At 38.8% G+C, this 21562-nt stretch overlaps 1 protein-coding gene across 6 annotated transcripts in view; it reads right to left on the bottom strand.

Annotated features, from left to right (window-relative positions):
• The window catches only part of CFAP58 (cilia and flagella associated protein 58), a 214565-nt gene that overhangs the window by 159264 nt on the left and 33739 nt on the right, over nucleotides 1–21562 (bottom strand). For all 6 annotated transcript variants that reach the window (XR_012077570.1, XR_012077569.1, XR_012077568.1 and 3 more), the window contains exons 10-13: nucleotides 9105–9266; nucleotides 8136–8282; nucleotides 2197–2337; nucleotides 1246–1469 (exon numbers count right to left, since the gene is read on the bottom strand). Coding sequence is in view for 2 of the 6 variants with exons in the window: in XM_072971840.1 (XP_072827941.1) it covers nucleotides 1246–1469; nucleotides 2197–2337; nucleotides 8136–8282; nucleotides 9105–9266 (674 nt within the window). In the remaining 4 variants the exon portion in view is untranslated. The remainder of the gene's footprint in view (nucleotides 1–1245; nucleotides 1470–2196; nucleotides 2338–8135; nucleotides 8283–9104; nucleotides 9267–21562) is intronic.

Raw genomic sequence — 21562 nt, 5'->3', positions numbered from 1 at the left:
TCCATTTGTCTCCAAAATGTCAATGGTGGTATCTCTGCATAGTAAACTTATGAGTGATTTTCTAATCCCTTCTTTATATTTTTCCTACATTCCCCACATTTTCTACAGTGAATTTGTATTACTTTCATTGTCTGAAATATGAGCAACTCTTTAAAAGAAAAGAGTATTGATCTATCCTTGAGAGTGGCAACTTCCCTTGCTATTCCTGAACGTATTCACTGCATCTAAAAATCAAAACTATCTTCTAATTCAGCTAATTTAAGAAGCAGATCCAAACTGTGTCCTTGTCCCCAGGTGGTCAAGGATACTGTGTATCTCCAACTCTGTGGGGAATAAGATAGCTACTGAGAAAACACCAGACCTCTTATTTGGTTTCCTGCAATTGCCTATATAAAACACAGTGATGTTTTCCCAAAGGGAAAGTAGATCTTGTATAATGTAAGATTTAAAGCGAGAAGAAGGCGTACTAAGCTCAAGTGAAAGCTGCAGAAGATAAATCAAGAGTAAGATATAAAATGTGGCCGCCTTCTAAGGAAACAGAGTTCTCAAATAGTAATAAAATTAAATTTTTCCCCTCTTCTCATTCTGCATATAATTCCAAGAAAAAGATGTGCAAATGTTAGCAGGATTCAATTTAAATATTGATGCTCCATCTCTTGCATCCTGCCTTATTAAAGAAATTCTACAGAGCTCATTGGGGGAAAATTTTTTCTGAATTGTAACAAGTTTGTGTTGGGGATTTGACTCGAAGCTTCTTTTTTTAAATCCAGAATAAAGGTTTTTTTTTTTTTTTAAATCCTTTTGCCCTTGCTTATGCTCCACTGAAAGGAAACTAGTTCATTTCCTGTGACACAGAATGGGCACAGTGTAGATTCAGAATGAAGGAAAAGTGGTTCCCATTATTTGCTAATAGTTTCAACATAAAAAAATTATTTTATACAACTTGATCAAGACCTTCCATGACCAGGGCTGGAGAGTATAGCTCAGTGGTAGAGCGCATACTTAGCATGCATGAGGCCCTGGGTTCAATCCCCAGTACCTCCTTTAAAGAATAAATAAATAAAAATAAATAAACCTAATTGCCTACCCCCAAAATTAAAAATAAATAAATTAAAATTTTAAAAATAAATAAGTAAAACTTAAAAAAAAAAAAGACCTTCCATGACCAACAAGAGAAACCCAAGGTCCTTTCAGCAGCTCCCCACAGACTCCCGTGCCCTCAGCTCCAAGTGGGTCTTCTACTACCTGAGTTCGTCGACGTTAGCCACGCTCCGGGCAAGGATCCCCTTCTCCCGGCGTAGCTTCTTGATCTCAAGCTTGAGGATTCTCATGTCCTCCAGCCTCTGGTTGTACTGGCTCTCGCCTTTGTTCAGCACGGACTGCTGGATCTTGATCTTCTCATACAGCAAAGCCAACTCATCGTTGCGTCGAACTAGCTGTGACCCAAGGATGTCTCTCTCGCTGATGACCTAGAAGGGGAGGGAAGGGCGTGGCCACCAGGGGACAAAACGGCCCACTTTGCATGATGACAGCAGTGCTCATGCAGTCAATGAGGACCTGTGCTAGGCAGCCAGGAGGTGAGGCCCTGGGAACAGCCTGCTACACACCAACACCAGACCCTTCCTGGGAGAGTTCGCAGCCTTGTTGGAAAGAGGAGTACAATAAATAATCCACGATAATAATCATCCAATAACCCTTGGCCCATAGATGTTTGCTAGGTTGATTTTTTTCCAACACGTTATTTTATAAACATTTAAATGTGAAGGCCTTTACGGTGGGCTAACTCTTGACAGCCTCTGCCACTCCTTACTGTCCCACAGTAACCAAATTCTCTTTGTTTTAACCTGCCAGATCTCTGAAAGCATTTAAGTGTCTAACCCCTAAATGACATAATTATTAAATTGTAAGTATATGTAAGCAATGATATTATGCTAGGAGGCAAGCTCCCTGCAGACAGAACCTCATTTTCTTGGTCAATGTATCCTCCATGCCTAGAGGAGAGGCTGACACCCAGGAAGTGCCCGTAAATAGGAGCTGAATAAATGAATGAATATTTCATGATTAATCAGCAGAAGGTGGGGCTCCAGGGCCGTCTTTCCGATAGACTGAATGGAAGAGCTTAGAAAAGAAGGGGCCTTGGTGTGAAGAGCTGAGTCAACAGTGGCGTCTGCAGGTCTGGTGAGGAGCTGCTCCTACCTGGTCTAACTCCTTCTTCTGTCTCAGCCTCTCCCCATCGGCCTCGACAATGATTCGCAGCAGTCTTCTCTCTTCGGCTTCCTGCTGTTCAATGAAGTGTTTGGTCTCCAGGGTTTGTTGTCTCAGCTTCTGCAGCTCAGCCTGACAAAGAGTGAAAGGTACAGACCAATTTCCCTGGTGACAGTGCAAACCAGGACGCAGGGCCCAGATTCAGACGGATGGCGTGCTTCTTACATATCCCTGTGATGTTTCGTTTAACGTGGTTTGATCACCTTCACAAGCAAAATGAGCTACACACACACACACACACACACAAGCGCGCGCAGTCTGTAAAGAAACAGCAGTGCACATCACGGTGATCATGTTTATTCCATGAGTCGTGCCCTCAGGGTCTTCCATCATTTTTCTCTATCTGTGTAGCAGGGGCTTCATTGGTATTCAGCAGCACTTCTCTTACCAGCTAAACACCGGAGAATTCACAAAGAAAAGTGCAGAGAGGATGTGGAGGTGAGTGTGGCAGGGAGGTTGAGGAGGGGCATCTCTGTACATAGCAGCTCCTGTAATGGTCCTAACTAACACCACCAGCATATCAGCTGCAGAGATAAGAGCCCATTACAAGCAAAACTTAAAGATAACAACCAAGTGTCTATCTTATAAAACATCTTGATGGAATAGAAGAAATATTATGATATAGAAAGATATATAGATCCTACTCCTAAGACGACTCCAATCCAGATGAGAAGATAAGATATACAAGTATTATGCAAATATTAACAAGTCCAGGCACTAACGTTTCAGGATCTTTATTATCACCCAGACAGTGAAGTGATGTTACAGGACGTCAGAAGACTGCGGCTATCGGGAAGGCTTCCTGGGACAGCTCAGATCTTGAAGCTCTTGAGGTGACGTGGGAATCGTAAGAGTGATGGGGGAAGGGGGCTGTGAACTGGTCAGTCTCAGAAGGAAAGCTCCTCTCATCAAAGGACACATTTGCTGCAACTCCACAAGCATATGTGTGGCTGCGATGCCCCTGGGATGATACTAAGTATTTTGCACAGCTACCCTTATCCCCAGCCTACAGACCCAATTCCAGAGACAAAGAAAAGTACCTCAACCTGCCCAAGGTCACACAGCTAGTAAGAAGAAGAGCTGAGATTCCAACCTAGATCTTTTGATTCCGAAGCTCATGCCCCCTCTGCTACCTCCACACAATGGTTCCAAGTCAAACACAGATGAGTAAGACGTGAGGGATTCACCACCCAATGGAAATGGCAAATATAACCAAGCACACCACAGTGTGGAAGCGCCAGCTAGTGTGTGAAGGAGGACATGGGAGTACACAGGAAAGAGTTCCTACTTCCTCCTGGGGTTTAGAGGGAAGAGGCAGTCAGGGCTTTGGCTGCTGACAGTTATTTCCAAAATGCAGAGGTATGTGCTGGGGGGAGAGCAGTCAACAGGCAGGCTTGTGTGAACGAAGGCGTGTGAACCTGGTGTGTTCACCAGATAGCAAAGCAACCGGTGGGGCTGGGATAGAGTGTTGGAGAGGGAACAGCAGGAGGTAAGGCTGGTAAAACAGCTGAGCCAACCTGCCAAGGATCTTGTACGCCACGTAGAATGTATACGATGGGGAGCCCCAGAGTTAATCATATTAAAGAAAAGAGAACTACAGCTTTGAGAGGTTCTATGCCCAGATAGGAAGGACAGGTGCCATCACAGAGCAGTCAGCACCAGAAGGAAAGACGGGAGGAAGAACTAGCCTTTCACCCATGCCTGAAATCACAAGGGCGATGGCGAGACAACACTAAGTCTCCAACTTTTCAATGGTTTGCAGGGCTGCAAATGACAGCGAAAAAGTAATCATTTTTTTCCTTCTAGGAAGTATTGGGACCCCCACCATCCACCCCACCTCCAGAAATGTCACTGGCAAAAACTGAATACTTGCAAGTGAGTGCCTGTGAACGAGCCCAACTCCAGCTGTAGCCCACCTCTCATCCATGAAGACCAAGACTCATTAACTCCATGGCTCAAACCTATCCAAACAGTACAAGACACGGCAAACCCAGCAAGAGACATGTAACATCACAAACTAAGTGCGGCTAGCTACTGTAAAACCGGGGTTCCTTTCATGACAGTTCGTTTGTTCATTTATGAAATACGCTTTGGTCAAAGGATAAGCCAAAGGAAATAGCTAGTGAGCAAAGACCTGGTCTGGTCTTTACCACTTCGGGGGATTGCCTGTTAGGAAAGAGTGAAGAACGAACCAGCCTTTCTCTTTCTATCATCCTTTAAGGTGACGGCGAAGACAGCAATAAAATCCCCGTTTGGCTCATACTTTCTTTAATAAAACTTTTATTTTCCCAGATGTGCGACATTCACTTCCCTGTTCCTAAGTGCCGAGAGCTGATCTGAATCCATCAGCAGAACAAAATGAAACCGCTGTTATATTAAAATGCAATCAATGGTGTGTAAAAGTATCTGTCTGAAATGTAAAACCATTCATGTGTTTGGCATTGCTGGGCGGTTTTTTTTTCCATAATATATCAAAGTTCTGAGTGGTGTCTTTATGTCATAAATTTATGGGCTGTAAACAAGATGTGGCATTAGATGTTGGCAGCAAATGTTAACATCAACAAAATACCTTGGGTCTCGTGCATTTAGCAGCTATAAATCTGAGCTGTCTCACCCAGGAAAGATGGTAACAACTACTGTGCACCCAAAAGCTCATCAAGCAATGTTCTAGGTGGGACCTGAGGTATCTGCATTTATCAAAGTGTTACTGGTGGTACAAAGTTGTAACACAATGTCAGGACACTCTTTAGTTGCAGCCTCCACAATTATATAGTTTTGTGACAGGTGTTTATGGAACATATATCCTCTAATCTGGCATATATCCATAAATCCTATCCTAAGAACCATACTTAAGGGAGTTTCACCCATTCATACATGATTCCAATATTAACTGGGTTTCACAGAATCTATCTGTTTGTATCTAGCAAAACAAATAGGACCTCCTGAAGTCTTCTAGCCATGAGAATAATTAGGCTTCCCCCCATCTCTCTCCCCCCCCCCACCCCCACCAATAGTTCCCAACCATGTCATTCTAGACAGTCTGCTAAGTAAAGGGATATGGTGCCCTGAAGCCAGTTGCTAATGTGATGCTGAGCTCTGGACATAGAGAATTTGATGCTGAATTATTCATCAAGGATCAGAGTGCTGTCAGATTGATGTGGGATGATTGGGAGGTGACGAGACAGAATTGAGGGCTTGTTAGGACTGGAAGGCAGACACTCCAAATGAGATGGCCCCTTCAGTGCTGATGAAACAAGACTGGGACAGAATGGGCAGATGAACACAGATGCAGCAATGTCTACAAAGAACCACTGACATTCTGTCATAACCATAATGTGCTGACGATGTCTAAGATCCTGAGGAGTCGGTAGAGCCTGGTAGCAACCAAAAAAGGAAAAGAAACATGGAAGGAGCAATATTTTTCTTTTAAGGGGGATGAATGAGGATGAGGATGACCTATTAAGGACAACTGCTTGTCTGTCAGGCTTGGAGAAGTAGTAAATTGAGTTGTCCCATCAAAAAGCATCTTTCAGTCTACCAAACAGGTCAAGAATTGCCGTCCCAGGGAAGATTATGTGCCCATATAGCTTCGGAGAACTCATAGTAACAAGCTACATGCCTCTGGTGGGGCAGAGTCACTAGCAAATTTGCCCTTCCCTTCAGGGTTTGGTTTGCAAACTTTAGATGCATGAAATCCAGGGACCTCTGTAAACGTGATTCATATTTGAGGCTAAAAAAGTCAAGAGGCTGAAACTGAACATTTGAGCTGTCATATTTTTCTAAAGAATGTCAAACGGGCTTAATGATAGGCCAAAATTATCCAGTTGAAGCACCACTGCAAGTCACCCTTGGATAACCTCAAATAATAAATCAAGGAATCATCCTTTGTCTGTTCTTAATTCTTGCTTTAATGGGAAAAGCTGGGGAAAAGGCAGCCTAGTTTCACAGTAAGTCTAAAGCAATCATCTTCCTATAATCGATGACCCAAAGCTATCCAGACCTAGGATTCCCCATTTAGAGCAGGTTCTCTAGAGCAGAAGCCCTTTAATCATCTTTCATGTGCACCAGCTGCCAACTCTGCTGGCCCAGGACCGAAAAACAGGAGCCTACAGTCTTTTATCTCATTGTATTATGATGCTTCTTTCAAGCTATGTGTGTAGGTGTCTAATGATGGAGGGTGTGAGTGAAATAAATATTCACCAAAGTCAAGCTCTAAGGAATTAATAATAATTGCCTTTTTGCATAGGACATTGCTCATTCTAAAGCAGGATTTTGTCTACTTTGGACTTCAGCAATTATAAAGCAATAATTAATCTTTTGAAAAGAGCACTGCTTGGGAAAGTAAGAGATGAGCATCAGTGTCATCCTCTGAAAGGAAAGAGAGGATGTACCAAATCGAGTTACACTGAAGCCTTGCTAACACGGGTCCATGAAGCCCATGGGTGAAGCAATGTTTATAAAAAGATTCTTCTGATTCATCCCATGATAAATAAACCCCATTCCACTACAGACTCCAAGGTGGAACAAAATACCTTCTATAAAATTATGCTTTCAAACAAGGAGAATAAGGACAAAGATGTAGGATATTTTCAAATTTTAGAAAATATATTTATGTTTTTAATATATAAACAACTCTTAAAACAGAATTTTCTTATTTTTCTATCATGAGCTAGAATGGGGAGACGAAAATCTTAGGCAGGTAAGTATATCAATTTACCATATCTTTTTTATAAAGGCATTTTGTTACATTTCAATCTTTCTCAAACCTAATGTGCCTTAATTTAATTTAATGTAGTAGTTCTATTTCCATGAAGACCTATCATTAAGTTGACAAAACCTATTAAACTGAGAGTGCATATTTCAATCAGAATCTTGGAACCAAGGAAATTTGACATTAAACCTATCCAACACTCGAACATTTTCAAGATAGGAACTATCTTTGAAAGCTAACATGTGCTGAAAACAAGACACCCAGTCTCTCATTTGTTAAAGATAGTTCCCGCAAGTGGCTCATAAACATACACGTTTTAAAAAATAAGTGACATCATTCTCTTAGGAGATCCTTTGTTATTTCTTTGGTCAAATGGATTAGAAGGGAAATCTACTGGACTGCATAGGAAAAGGAAAACACATTAGGTTTAGTGAATGTGTATAGTAAAACATATATTTGGCTCAACGATTTGATATGGTGTAATTATTTGGTATGTATTTTGGGGAAGAGTATATTAGTAGACACAGAATGTTCTAAATTAGCAGATTTAAAAGGATGTATCTTAGTAATAGATGTGAAGACAATATATCTGATTCCCTGAAGTCAAAGTTCTTAGACTCACAGAGGTAAGGTGAACCATGAACCTGGTTGAGGGCAAATCAAGTGAGGACAAAGCTTGACACCTGGTAGTTAGTGATGTGGCAGGCAGAAAAGGCACTGCACATGAAATAAACAGTGATCAGGACAGAAGGACCAAGGATCCCGCCAGCATTGTCTTATAGAAGCCCCAGGGAAGAGCTTGGGAGGGTTGGGTGTGGGCACAAGGGTTGAACTTGGGTTGTAAATGCAGAGATTGCAGTGAGCCTGAGAGCTCCAGGACTCCTTGTGTGCCGCTGACCTGCTCGGTTCTCTTGCGCTGATGTGATGATAGACAGCACAGGTAAATGAGGTGCTATGTATGCAACTCCACCTGCCCCTCCCCGTTCTACCCGGGAGCCCTGCCTGGAAGGAAGCCTGACCTGGAGGTGGTGGAGTTCATCCTCCTGGTGCCTTGGTTGTTCTCCCAGCCCCCTTGCTGCCTTTCGTAAACGTGGGGCCTGCCCTTAGCGGGTCAGACAGATTGACTGTGGGTCCACGGCTTGTATTACGAGATCTGTACCTTCAACGTTTCCTTCTCCTTTTCAATCCGCTGCTGTTCCAGATGTAGCTTCACAAGGGCTGACTCCTTCGCCGAGATTTCTTCTTTCAACTGATCTACCTGATGGGTCATAATCTTTAACTTTCTCTTCATTTCTGTTATTTCATCCTAACAAAATGAAAGGAGAAATGTTTGAAAGTGCATTAGAGAGATATCACCGTCCCTGTGGAAATTCAATACATACTTAATCAAGAGCTTTTAAGGGTGACTCACTCCAAACATTGGTCTCTTGACCAATTACGACTGGGCTATCCTTTGTACCTTGTGCCCATCAACCTTAAAGTGCTTTCTAGAATTAACTCTCAAAATATCCTCATGAGATAGCTATAAAGTATACATAATGAATATGCCACACACACACACACACACACACACACACACTCACACACACACACACACACACTTTATTCCTCATAGAGGAAGGAATTAGAACCACAATAAACATTTTAACTAAAAGATTACAAAGCAAAGCTCTGCAATTAAAGGACAAGAGTACACTGCTCCCGTCTGAGTCACGGTAGCTATCAGCAGTTTTAAAAATTAGAAACAGGACATTGGCGATTCTACACAACAATGAAAAGCAGGACCATGATTTTCACATCCGATCAAGTTGTGTCATTTCCATTTCAAACAATCTGATAGTTTTTTTTTTCAATTTGTTTTAGGTGGGAGGTAATTAGGTTTATTTATTTAATGGAGGTTCTGGAGATTGAACCTAGGACCTTGTGCATGCTAGGCATGTGCTCTACCACTGAGCTATCCCCTCCCCAACAATATGATAGTTCTGCAGAAACTGATCTTCTCTTTCAGGTGAATTCCAGGAAATCTCTTTCTTGATCTAGTCTAAGTTCTGCCATTAGGATAACAGAAACTGCTTTAAACCCAGGATGGGGAGGGATCAAAATGTAAAGACGTAACTATACTCTTTACCTGAGCCTCAACCAGATTTTTGCTATACAGATTCCTGTCTGATCTCACAGCTTCATACAGGTTCTGTTGTTGTTTTAATTTAGTCTCTGATTCAGCGATTTTTTTCCTGTAGTCAAAAATCTGCATCTCACGGACTTTTATGTCTTCCATGTTCATGAGGACCTGGAGGAGAAAGAAGTATATAAAGATGGTTAAATATCCTATCTGTGGTTATTGGTTCAGGGAAAACAGAGATTTTTTTTGTTTTAATCTAATGGTAGCTAGTAGAAACGGCAGCAATCAGAAAATCTGGCTATAATCACTGCAGTACAACACAGAAACTCAGCCCAGCTGATTAGGAGTAAACATTTTATCTATGCTGGAGTTGTGCTCAAGCACAAAGGCTTAGCACAGTTATTCTGTGATCACAGGAGGGTAAAGAAATAAAGAAATTCTTTCAATTCTGAAAACCTCTCCTGACCACCCCACCCACCGAAAAAAGAAAGAAAGAAAAAAAAAAGGCACAGGCTTAAACAGATCTTAACACAAAGCACTAAGAAGGATAAGAGATAACTTAGCTGTTTGGCCACACTCATGGCTTTATAAAGTCAACCACGAGAAAGAAAAGTGGCCTTTGAACACTGATAGCAATCATAGTGCTGTCTTGCCAATGTCAAACTCACTCCATCAGGGAAACCCAAAGGGCTTCATAAAAATGTGTTCCATTGTGCACAAAACACTTCTGGGCAAGATAGATCCAAGAATTACTGCCTCCTTTTTGCAAGTATGAAAAACCGAAGCCTGAAATTCCACCATCAGCCAATACCTCTTGACAAGCAATCCATACAGTAGAAATTACATACTCATGACTCTCGGCTGCAATGCCCACAGAAACTGATTTTCTAAGAACAAACTTCTTCAAAAATTCCTTAACAAAAAAAAATTTAGCAAGGAAGGCCGATTAAATCAGTGGCACTATGGTATAAAACAACAGCTAGACCACCACAAGGAGAAAATTCTCAAGACTATCTCACTGTATGTCAGTGGACTTCTCTTAATTAATGATGACAGTTGAAGGAAACAAACAGAGCAGTATGACTGAGAAGGAAGGAAGGGGATGTACTTAAAGTAACACAGCCAGGGAGGTTTCCTCTAAAGAAGAGGCATTTTACCTTAGAACCTCAAGGTCAAGAAGGACTTAGCCCTTTGCCATCCTGATAATCATTGTGATTCAGGTGTGGGCTACCTGTGAGCATCATGTCCCCACATTACTGCACTAGCGAATCCTTTTATTCCATTTGTGGGATTAGTATTCCAGAAAATATACTCCAAGAAACCCTCTTCTAACGTTTTCCCATCAGAGTTAATGATGACTAGTATTTAATATATTTTCCTTTATATCTTTATTTTTTTTTATTTTAGGCAAATCTTTTTTTTATTGAGTTATAGTTATTTTACAATGTTGTGTCAAATCCCAGTATAGAGCACAATTTTTCAGTTATACACGAACATACATACATTCATTGTCACATTCTCTTTCGCTGTGAGCCACCACAAGATCCTGTATATATTTCCCTGTGCTACACAGTACAATCTTGTTTATCTATTCTACATTTTGAAATCCCAGTCTGTCCCTTCCCATCCCCCATCCCCCTGGCAACCATAAGTTTGTATTGTATGACTATGAGTCTGTTTCTGCTTAGTATTTATTTATTTTTTTTTTTAGATTCCACATATGAGCAATCTCATATGGTATTTTTCTTTATCTTTCTGGCTTACTTCACTTAGAATGACATTCTCCAGGAACATCCATGTTGCTGCAAATGGCGTTATGTTGTCGGTTTTTATGGCTGAGTAGTATTTCATTGTATAAATATACCACTTCTTCTTTATCCAGTCATCTGTTGATGGACATTTAGGCTGTTTCCATGTCTTGGCTATTGTAAATAGTGCTGCTATGAACATTGGGGTGCAGGTGTCATTTTGAAGTAGGGTTCCTTCTGGATATATGCCCAGGAGTGGGATTCCTGGGTCATACAGTAAGTCTAATCCTAGTCTTTTGAGGAATCTCCATACTGTTTTCCACAGTGGCTGTACCAAACTGCATTCCTACCAGCAGTGCAGCAGGGTTCCCTTTTCTCCACAGCCTTTCCAGCATCTGTCATTTGTGGGCTTTTGAATGATGGCCATTCTGACTGGTGTGAGGTGATATCTCATTGTAGCTTTGATTTGCATTTCTCTGATAATTATTGATATTGAGCATTTTTTCATGTGCCTATTGATCATTTGTATTTCTTCCTTGGAGAGTTGCTTCTGCCCATTTTTGGATTGGGTTGTTTGTTTTTTTCTTATTAAGTTGTATGAGCTGTTTATATATTCTGGAGATCTAATCTTTGTCAGATTCATTTGCAAAAATTTTCTCCCATTCCGTAGGTTGTTGTTTTGTTTTACATATGGTTTCCTTTGCTGTGCAGACGCTTGTAAGTTTAATTAGGCCCCATTTGTTTATTCTTGCTTTTATTTCTATTGCTTGGGTAGACTGCCCTAGGAGAGCATTTTTGAGATGTATGTCAGATAATGTGTTGCCTATATTTTCTTCTAGGAGGTTTATTGTATCTTGTCTTATGTTTAGTTCTTTGATTCATTTTGAGTTTATTTTTGTGTATGGTGTAAGGGAGTGTTCTAGCTTCATTGCTTTACATGCTGCTGTCCAGTTTTCCCAACACCATTTGCTGAAGAGACTGTCTTTATTCCATTGTATATTCTTGCCTCCTTTGTCGAAGATTAGTTGAACAATAGTTTGTGGGTTCATTTCTGGGCTCTCTCTGTTCCATTGGTCCATATGTCTGTTTTTCTACCAATACCAAGCTGTCTTGCTTACTGTAGCTCTGTAGTATTGTCTGAAATCTGGGAGAGTTATTCTTCCAGCCTCTTTCTTTTTCTTCAGTAATGCTTTGGCAATTCTAGGTGTTTTGTGGTTCCATATAAATTTTAATATGATTTGTTCTAGTTCTGTGAAATATGTCCTGGGTACTTTGATAGGGATTGCATTAAATCTGTAGATTGCCTTGGGCAGTGTGACCATTTTAACAATATTGACTTTTCCAATCCAGGAGCATGAAATATCTATTTTTTTAAGTCTTCTTTAATTTCCTTAATCAGTATTTTATAGTTTTCTGTGTATAATTCTTTCACCTCCTTGATTAGATTTATTCCTAGGTATTTTATTACTTTGGGTACTATTTTAAAGGGGATTGTTTCTTTACTTTCTTTTTCTATTGATTCATCATTAGTGTAAAGAAATGCAACTGATTTTTGAATGTTAATCTTGCAACCTGCTACCTTGCTGAATTCTTCGATTATTTCTAGTAGTTTTTGTGTGGACCTTTTAGGGTTTTCTATATATAGTATCAAGTCATCTGCATATAGTGACACTTTTACCTCTTCTTTTCCAATTTGGATCCCTTTTATTTCTCTTACCTGATTGCTGTAGCTAGGACTTCCAAGACTATGTTGAATAGGAGTGGTGATAGCAGGCAGCCTTGTCTTGTCCCAGATTTTAGTGCGAAGCTTTTGAGTTTTTCACTGTTGAGTACTATGCTGGCTGTAGCTTTGTCATATATAGCTTTTATTATGTTGATATATGTTCCCTCTATACCCACTTTAGTGAGAGTTTTTAATCATAAATGTGTGTTGAATTTTATCAAATGCTTTTTCTGCATCTATTGAGATGATCATGTGGTTTTTGTCCTCTTGTTGATGTGATGTATTACATTGATTGATTTGCGTATGTTGAACCATCCTTGTGTCCCTGGGATGAACAACATTTGATCAGGATGTATAGTCTTTTTTATGTGCTGTTGGATTCTATTTGCTCGTATTTTGGTAAGGATTTTTGCATCTATGTTCATCAGTGATATTGGTCTGTAATTCTCTTTTTTGGTGGTGTCTTTGCCTGGTTTTGGTATCTGGGTGATGGTGGCTTCATAGAGTGAGTTTGAGAGTATTCCCTCTTTTTCAATCTTCCGGAAGAGTTTGAGAAGGACTGGTATGATTTCTTCTTTGTATGTTTGGTAGAATTCCCTGGTGAAGCCATCCAGTCCTGGACTTTTATTTGTAGGGAAGTTTTTTATTGCTAATTCGATTTCATTTCTAGTGATCGGTTTGTTCAAATGGTCAGTTTCTTCTTCATTCAGTCTTGGTGGACTGTATGTTTCCAGAAACTTGTCCATCTCCTCTAGGTTATCCAGTTTGGTTCCATATAGTTTTTCATAACATCCTCATATGATATTCTGTATTTCTATGTTATTTGTTGTAATTTCTCCATTTTCCTTTCTTATTTTGCTTATTTGTGCTCTCTCTTTTTCCTTCTTTGTGAGTTTGGCCAGAGGTTTGTCGATTTTATTTACTCTTTCAAAAAACCAGCTTTTGGTTTGATTGATTTTTTTCTATTTTTTTAATGTCTATTTAATTAATTTCCTCCCTAATCTTTATTATTTCCTTCCTTCTGCTGACTTTTGGGTGTTTGTGCTCTTCTTTTTCTAGTTCTTTTAGCTGGTGGGTTAGGTTGTTTATTTGAGATTGTTCTTCTTTTTTGAGGAAGGCCTGTAATGCTATAAACTTCCCTCTTAGCACTGCCTTTGCTGCGTCCCATAAATTTTGTGTGGTTGTGTTTTCATTTTCATTTGTCTCAGGGTATTTTTTAATTTCAACTTTGATTGCATCAAGTGACTCATTGGTTTTTTTTAATACCATGTTATTTAATCTCCATGCTATCGTTTTTTTCTCCTTTGTTTCTCTGTAGTTTATTTCTAGTTTTGTGGCATTGTGGTCAGTAAAGATACTTGAGATAATTTCTATCATCTTAAAATTGTTGAGGCTTCTTTTGTGCCCAAGTACGTGATTAATCCTAGAAAATGTTCCATGTGCACTAGAAAAGAATGTATATCCTATTTTTGGGGGGTGTAATGCTCTGAAAATATCCATCAAATCTAATTTTTCTATTGTATTATTTAATTTCTCTGTTGCCTTATTTATTTTCTGTCTGGAAGATCTGTCTGGTGATGTTAATGCAGTGTTAAAATCTCCGACAATGATTGTATTCCCATCAATTTCCCCTTTTATCTCTGTTAGTAGTTGTTTTATGTACTTAGATGCTCCTATGTTGGGTGCATATATATTAATGATTGTAATATCCTCATCTTGTATTACTTCTTTAATAATTATAAAATGTCCTTCTTTATCTTTCTTTATGGCCCTTGTTTTGAAATCTATTTTGTCTGAAATCAGTACTGCTACACCTGCTTTTTTGGCTTTTCCATTTGCATGGAATATCCTTTTCCATCCTTTAACTCTCAATCTATATGTGTCATTTTCCCTAAAGTGGGTCTCTTGTATGCAGCATATTGAAGGTTCTTGCTTTATTATCCAGTCTGTCACTCTACGTCTTTTGACTGGAGCATTTAGTCCATTAACATTTACAGTAATTAATGATAGATGTGTGTTTATTGCCATTTTGAACTTATTTTTGCAGTTGATTTGTATTTCCTCTTTATTCCTTTCTTCTTCCTTTTGTGATTTGGTAATTTTCCTTTGTATTATCTTGGATTTTATTTAGTTTTTGTGACTCACTTGTAAGTTTTTGGCTTGTGGTTACCCTTTTTTGTAAGTCTATTAACCTATTACTATAATTGTTTGTACTAAACAGATAGAAATATAATCTCAAACCCATCCTACCATGAACAAAAAATTTTTAAAAAAGAAGAAAGAAAATATATATATATATATATATTTTCTTTCTTCCCTCTCCCACTCTTAATGATTTAGATGTCTTCTTTTACAATTCTGTGTTTATTCTTTTTGTAATTCATGGCAGTTATCACCTTTCCAGTTATGAATTTCTCATTTTTGTAGCATCCTGCTTCTTTTCTATTTAGAGTAGACCTGTCAATATTTCTTGTAGCATGGGTTTAATGTTGCTAAACTCTTTTAGTTTTTGCTTGTCTGTGAAGTTCTTTCTCTCTCCGTCTATTCTAAAGGATAGCCTTGCTGGATAGAGTATCCTAGGCTGCATCTTTTTTTCATTCAGGACTTTGAATATATCTTGTCACTCCCTTCTGGCCTGTAGTGTTTGTGAGGGGAAATCAGCTGAGAGCCTTATGGAGGTTCCTTTGTAACTCACTCTTTGTTTTTCTCTTGCTGCCTTTAGGATCCTTTCTTTATCCTTGACTCTGGCCATCTTGATTATGATATGTCTTGATGTAGGTCTGTCTGGGTTCTTCCTGTTTGGGACCCTCTGAGCCTCCTGTACTTGGAAATCTGATTCCTTCTTTAGGTTTGGGAAGTTTTCAGTCATGATTTCTTCCAATACCTTTTAATTCCCCTCTGCTCTTTCTTCCCCTTCTAGAACCCCTATTATGCATAGATTGGCACACTTTATATTATCCCATAAGTCCCTTATATTGTTTTCATTGTTTTTTGTTTTTCTCTCAGCTGTTCTGATTGGATGCTTTCTGTTGTCCTGTCTTCTAGGTCACTTATTCTTTCCTCTGCATTACCTAGCCTGCTTTGTACAGCCTTTAGATAAGTTCTCATTTCAGCCAATGAGTTTACCAATTCTACTTGGCTCTTCTTTATAGCTTCTTTTCATTTTTGACATATTTTATATCTCTAAACACTATCTCTTTTAGTTCCTTCAGTACTTTGATCACTCCTTTTTTGAAATCTTGATCTAGTAGGCCATCAATGTCTATTTCATTGATTGTGTTTTCAGGGGATTTCTCTTGCTCTTTTAATTGGGAGTGGTTCCTCTGCTTCTTCATATTGCTCATATCTCTCTAGCACTTGGTTTAAGGAGTATCAGTTATATTTTGTGGTCCTTAAGGAGTTTATTTATTTATCTATCTAAAGCCTATGCCAGAATAAAACTTAAAAAAAAAAAAACAGAGAGAGAGAATTTTAAAAGAATAGATAAAAAAGGTTTGAAAACAGTGTATAATCAATAATAGAAGAGCAAGTTGAAGCAGAATAGCAATTAAGTTGACACGTCTTTTGAAAACCTTAAAAAAAGGAGAAAAGATCAGAAAACAATATTTGACGCCTGTGTATAATCAATAACAGGAGATCAAAACCAAGAGAAATGAAAATGAAATGACGTTGATTTTTAAAAGTAATAAAAATAAAAATAAAAATATTTTAAAAGAAAAATTTTAAAGGGATTAAAACTGGAGGCATACAATTGTTTAAAAAGTAAATTTGAAAAAGTAATAGAAAATAAAATGGATTTTAACAAAAGATAAAAGAGAATTTTAAAAGGGAGAAAAAAAGGTTTGAAAACAGTATATAATCAATAATAGAAGAGCAAGGTGAAGCAGAATAGCAATCAAGTTGAGACATCTTTCAAAAACCTTAATAAAATGGAGAAAAAATCAAAAAACAATATTTGAAACCTGTGAATAATCAATAACAGGAGATCAAAACCAAGATAATTAAAAATGAAATGAGGTGGACTTTTTTAAAATAATAATAAAAAGATTTTAAAGAAAAATTTTAAAGGGATTAAAACTGTAAACATATACAACTGTTTAAAAAGTAAAGATTGACTTCCGGGCAAGATGGTGGAGTAGAAGGACGCTTGTAAGTCACCCTCTCCCACAAATACACCAAGACCCACATCTACAGACCCACTCAGCCAACCAGAGCACCTGCGGAACTCCGACAGAACATCGCCCTCTTCAAAAGATAAAGACGCCAAAAATCTGAGAACTTGCTCCACAAAGACAAACAAGCAGCTGGGTCTTGGCTCGGAGCAGGGACAAGGCTGCCCCTCGGTCTTCCCCGAGCCCACCCACGGAGCGCGACCAGAGCGGAGCGCCGACCAGGGCGGAGCGCCGAACAGGGCGGAGCGCGACCAGGGCGGAGCGCCGAACGGGGCGGAGCGCGACCAGGGCGGAGCGACGGCCAGGGCGGAGCACCGGCGCAGAGCACGCAGCCGCACAGAACAGCGGAGCTACTGGCGGCGCAGGCAGGGGGAGAGCGGCCCCCCTCCTGTCGGGCAGGAACACAACCCCTGACCGAGGTGCTGGGACGGGGCACGACCCGCCCTCCTGCCTGGCCAGTCTGCAACATCTGACTGCGGCATCCGGAGGGGCAGTGACCCGCCCGCCCGCAGCAGAGGAGAGCTGCATCTGACCCAGTGTTAGGAGGAGGCGCGATCTGCTTGCCGACAGGTGCTGGGAGCAGCACAGAAGAGGGCGCCAACGGAGGGCCTATGAAAACAAGCTGAGCTTCCAAAACAGGACGAAGACAGAAGGACATCACATTAAAAGCACACAGACTCCAGGAGAACACCGACAACCCCCTTTTTTTGTTTGTTTGTTTGTTTGTTTTTTAATCTGTTTTTACCTGTTCTATTTTCAATTACTCTCTTAATTTTTACTTCTTAATTCATTTCTATTTCTCTTGGGTTTTGATGTCCTGTTATTGATTAGACACAGGCTTCAAACACATATATTCATCTCCCCACCCCTTATTTTTTTTTAAGGTTTTAAAAGGACGTCTCCACCCGATTAATACTCTGCTTCAACCCGCTCTTCTATTATTCATTATACATTGTTATCAAACCCTCTTTCTCCCTTCTTTTAAAAATCTTTCTCTCTCTCTCTTATTTTTTTCTTTTTTTCTTTTTTTCCCTAAGTTCTATTCCTAAATAGGCATTAGATAGATAAAATCCTTAAGATCCAAAATAGACAACTGATACTCCATAAACCACAGTGCCAGAGAGGTATGAGCAAGATGAAGAAGCAGAGAAACCTTTCCCAATTAAAAGAACAAGAGGAATCCCCTGAAAGAAAGCTCAATGAAATAGACATTGATAGCCTACTAGATCAAGATTTCAAAAAAGGAGTGATCAAATTGGTGAAGGAAGTAAAAGAGATAATGCTTAGAGAAATAAAATATGTCAAAAATGAAATTGAAGCTATAAAGAAGAGCCAAGCAAAATGGGAAAACTCATTGACAGAGATGAGGAATGATCTAACAGCTGTGCAAAGCCGACTAGTTAATGCAGAGGAACGAATTAGTGATCTAGAAGACAGGGCAACAGAAAGCACCCATTCAGAAGAACTACAAGATAAGCAAATAAAAAATAATGATAATAGCATAAGGGACCTATGGGATAATATAAAGCGTCCCAATCTTCACATAATAGGGGTCCCAGAAGGGGAAGAAGGATCAAAGGGGATTGAAAAGGTTTTTGAAGAAATCATGACTGAAAACTTCCCAAACTTAAAGAAGGAATCAGATATACAAGTACAGGAAGCTCAGAGGGTCCCAAACAGGAAGAACCCAAATAGACCCACACCAAGACATATCATAATCAAGATGGCCAGAGTCAAGGATAAAGAAATGATTCTAAAGGCAGCAAGAGAAAAGCAAAGAGTGAACTACAAGGGAACCCCCATAAGGCTCTCAGCTGATTTCTCTACACAAACACTACAGGCCAGAAGGGAGTGGCAAGATATATTCAAAGCCCTGAATGAAAAAAGATGCAGCTTAGGATACTTTATCCAGCAAGGCTATCCTTTAGGATAGAAGGAGAAATAAAGAGTTTCACAGACAAAAAAAAGCTGCAGGAGTTTAGCAACACTAAACCCATGCTAAAAGAAATATTGAAAGGACTATTCTAAATAGAAAAGCAGCAGGATGCTACAGAAATGAGAAATGTACAACTGGAAAGGTGATAACTCATGAATTACAAATAAAGGAAAGACGAAATTATAAAAGAAGACATACAAATCACTGAGAGTGGGAGAGGGAGGCAGGGAAATATAGAATTTTTTTTTCTTTCTTTTTTAAAATTTTTTTTAACAGTAGGATGGGTTTGAGATTATGTTATTATCAGTTTATTAAAAACGGGTATAGGTTAATAGATTTACAAAAAAGGGTAACCACAAGTCAAAAATTTACAAGGGAGTCACAAAAATTAAATAAAATCCATGATAATACAAAGGAAAATTACCAAACCACAAAAGGAAGAAGAAAGGAACAAAGAGGATATACCAATTCAACTGCAAAGATAAGTTCAAAATGGCAATAAACACACATCTATCATTAATTACTGTAAATGTTAATGGACTAAATGCTCCAGTCAAAAGACATAGAGTGGCAGACTGGATAATAAAGCAAGAACCTTCAATATGCTGCATACAAGAGACCCACTTTAGGGAGAAGGACACATATAGATTGAGAGTTAAAGGATGGAAAAGGATATTCCATGCAAATGGAAAAGCCAAAAAAGCAGGTGTTGCAGTACTGATTTCAGACAAAATAGACTTTAAAACAAAGGCCATAAAGAAAGATAAAGAGGGACATTTTATAATGATTAAAGGAGTGATACAAGATGAAGACATTACACTCGTTAATATATATGCACCCAATATAGGAGCACCTAAGTACATACAAGAATTACTAACAGAGATAAAGGGCGATATTGATGGGAATACAATCATAGTTGGAGATTTTAACACTGCATTAACATCACTAGACAGATCTTCCAGACAGAAAATAAACAAGGCAACAGAGAAATTAAATACTACAATAGAAAAACTAGATTTGGTGGATATTTTCAGAGCATTACACCCCCCAAAAATAGAATATACATTCTTTTCAAGTGCACATGGAACATTTTCCAGGATCGATCATGTACTTGGACACAAAAGAAACCTCAACAAATTTAAGAAGATAGAAATTATCTCAAGCATCTTTACTGACCACAGTGCCATGAAACTGGAAATCAACAACAGAGAAACAAAGGAGAAAAAAAGAAAAGCATGGAGATTAAACAATATGTTATTGAAAAAACAATGGATCAATGAGGAAATCAAAGCTGAAATTAAAAAATACCTTGAGACAAATGATAATGAAAGCACAACCACTCAAAACCTATGGGACACAGCAAAGGCAGTGCTAAGAGGGAAGTTTATAGCGATACAGGCCTTCCTCAAAAAAGAAGAACAATCTCAAATAAACAAGTTAACCCACCACCTGAATCAATTAGAAAAAGAAGAACAAAAAACCCCAAAAAGCAGCAGAAGGAAGGAAATAATAAAGATCAGAGAGGAATTAAATACAATAGAGATTAACAAGACCATAGAAAAAATCAACCAAACCAAAAGCTGGTTTTTTGAAAAAGTAAATAAAATCGACAAACTTCTGGCCAAACTCACAAAGAAAAAAGAGAAAGCACAAATTAGCAAAATAAGAAAGGAAAATAGAGAAATAACAAAAAACAAAATAGAAATACAGAATATCATACGAGAATATTATGAAAAACTATATGGAACCAAACTGGATAACCTAGAGGAGATGGACAAGTTTCTGGAAACATACTGTCCACCAAAACTGAATCAAGAAGAAACTGAACACTTGAACAATCCGATCACTAGAAAGGAAATAGAAATAGCAATTAAAAACCTCCCTACAAATAAAAGTCCAGGACCGGATGGCTTCACTGGGGAATTCTACCAAACATACAAAGAAGAACTCATACCAGTCCTTCTCAAACTCTTCCAGACGATTGAAAAGGAGGGAATACTCCCAAACTCATTCTATGAAGCCACCATCACCCTGATACCAAAACCAGGCAAAGACACTACAAAAAAAGAGAATTATAGGCCAATATCACTGATGAACATAGACGCCAAAATCCTCACCAAAATTTTAGCAAATAGAATCCAACAAAACATAAAAAAGATTATACATCATGACCAAGTGGGGTTCATCCCAGGGACACAAGGCTGGTTCAACATACGCAAATCAATCAATGTAATACATCACATCAACAAGAGAAAGGACAAAAACCACATGATCATCTCAATCGATGCAGAAAAAGCATTTGATAAAATTCAACACCCATTTATGATAAAAACTCTCGCCAAAGTGGGTATAGAGGGAACATATCTCAACATAATAAAAGCTATATATGACAAACCTATAGCCAGCATAGTTCTCAACGGTGAAAAACTCAAAAGCTTCCCACTAAAATCTGGGACAAGACAAGGATGCCCACTATCACCACTCCTATTCAATATAGTCCTGGAAGTCCTAGCCACAGCAATCAGGCAAGAGAAAGAAATAAAAGGGATCCAAATTGGAAAAGAAGAGGTAAAAGTGTCATTATATGCTGACGACATGTTACTATATATAGAAAACCCTAAAAGGTCCACAAAAAAACTACTAGAGCTGATCGAAGAATTCAGCAAGGTAGCAGGTTACAAAATTAATGTTCAAAAATCAGTTGCCTTTCTTTACACTAACGATAAATCAACAGAAAAACAAAGTAAAGAAACAATCCCCTTTAAAATAACACCCAAAGTAATAAAATATCTGGGAATAAATCTAACCAAGGAGGCGAAAGAATTATACACAGAAAACTATAAACCATTGATGAAGGAAATTAAAGAAGACTTTAAAAAATGGAA

Source organism: Vicugna pacos, chromosome 11 (assembly GCF_048564905.1).
Source record: "Vicugna pacos chromosome 11, VicPac4, whole genome shotgun sequence".
Classification (NCBI taxonomy): domain Eukaryota; kingdom Metazoa; phylum Chordata; class Mammalia; order Artiodactyla; family Camelidae; genus Vicugna; species Vicugna pacos.
Note: the sequence above shows the minus strand (reverse complement) of the source record. Positions and strands in the feature narration are given on the sequence as shown.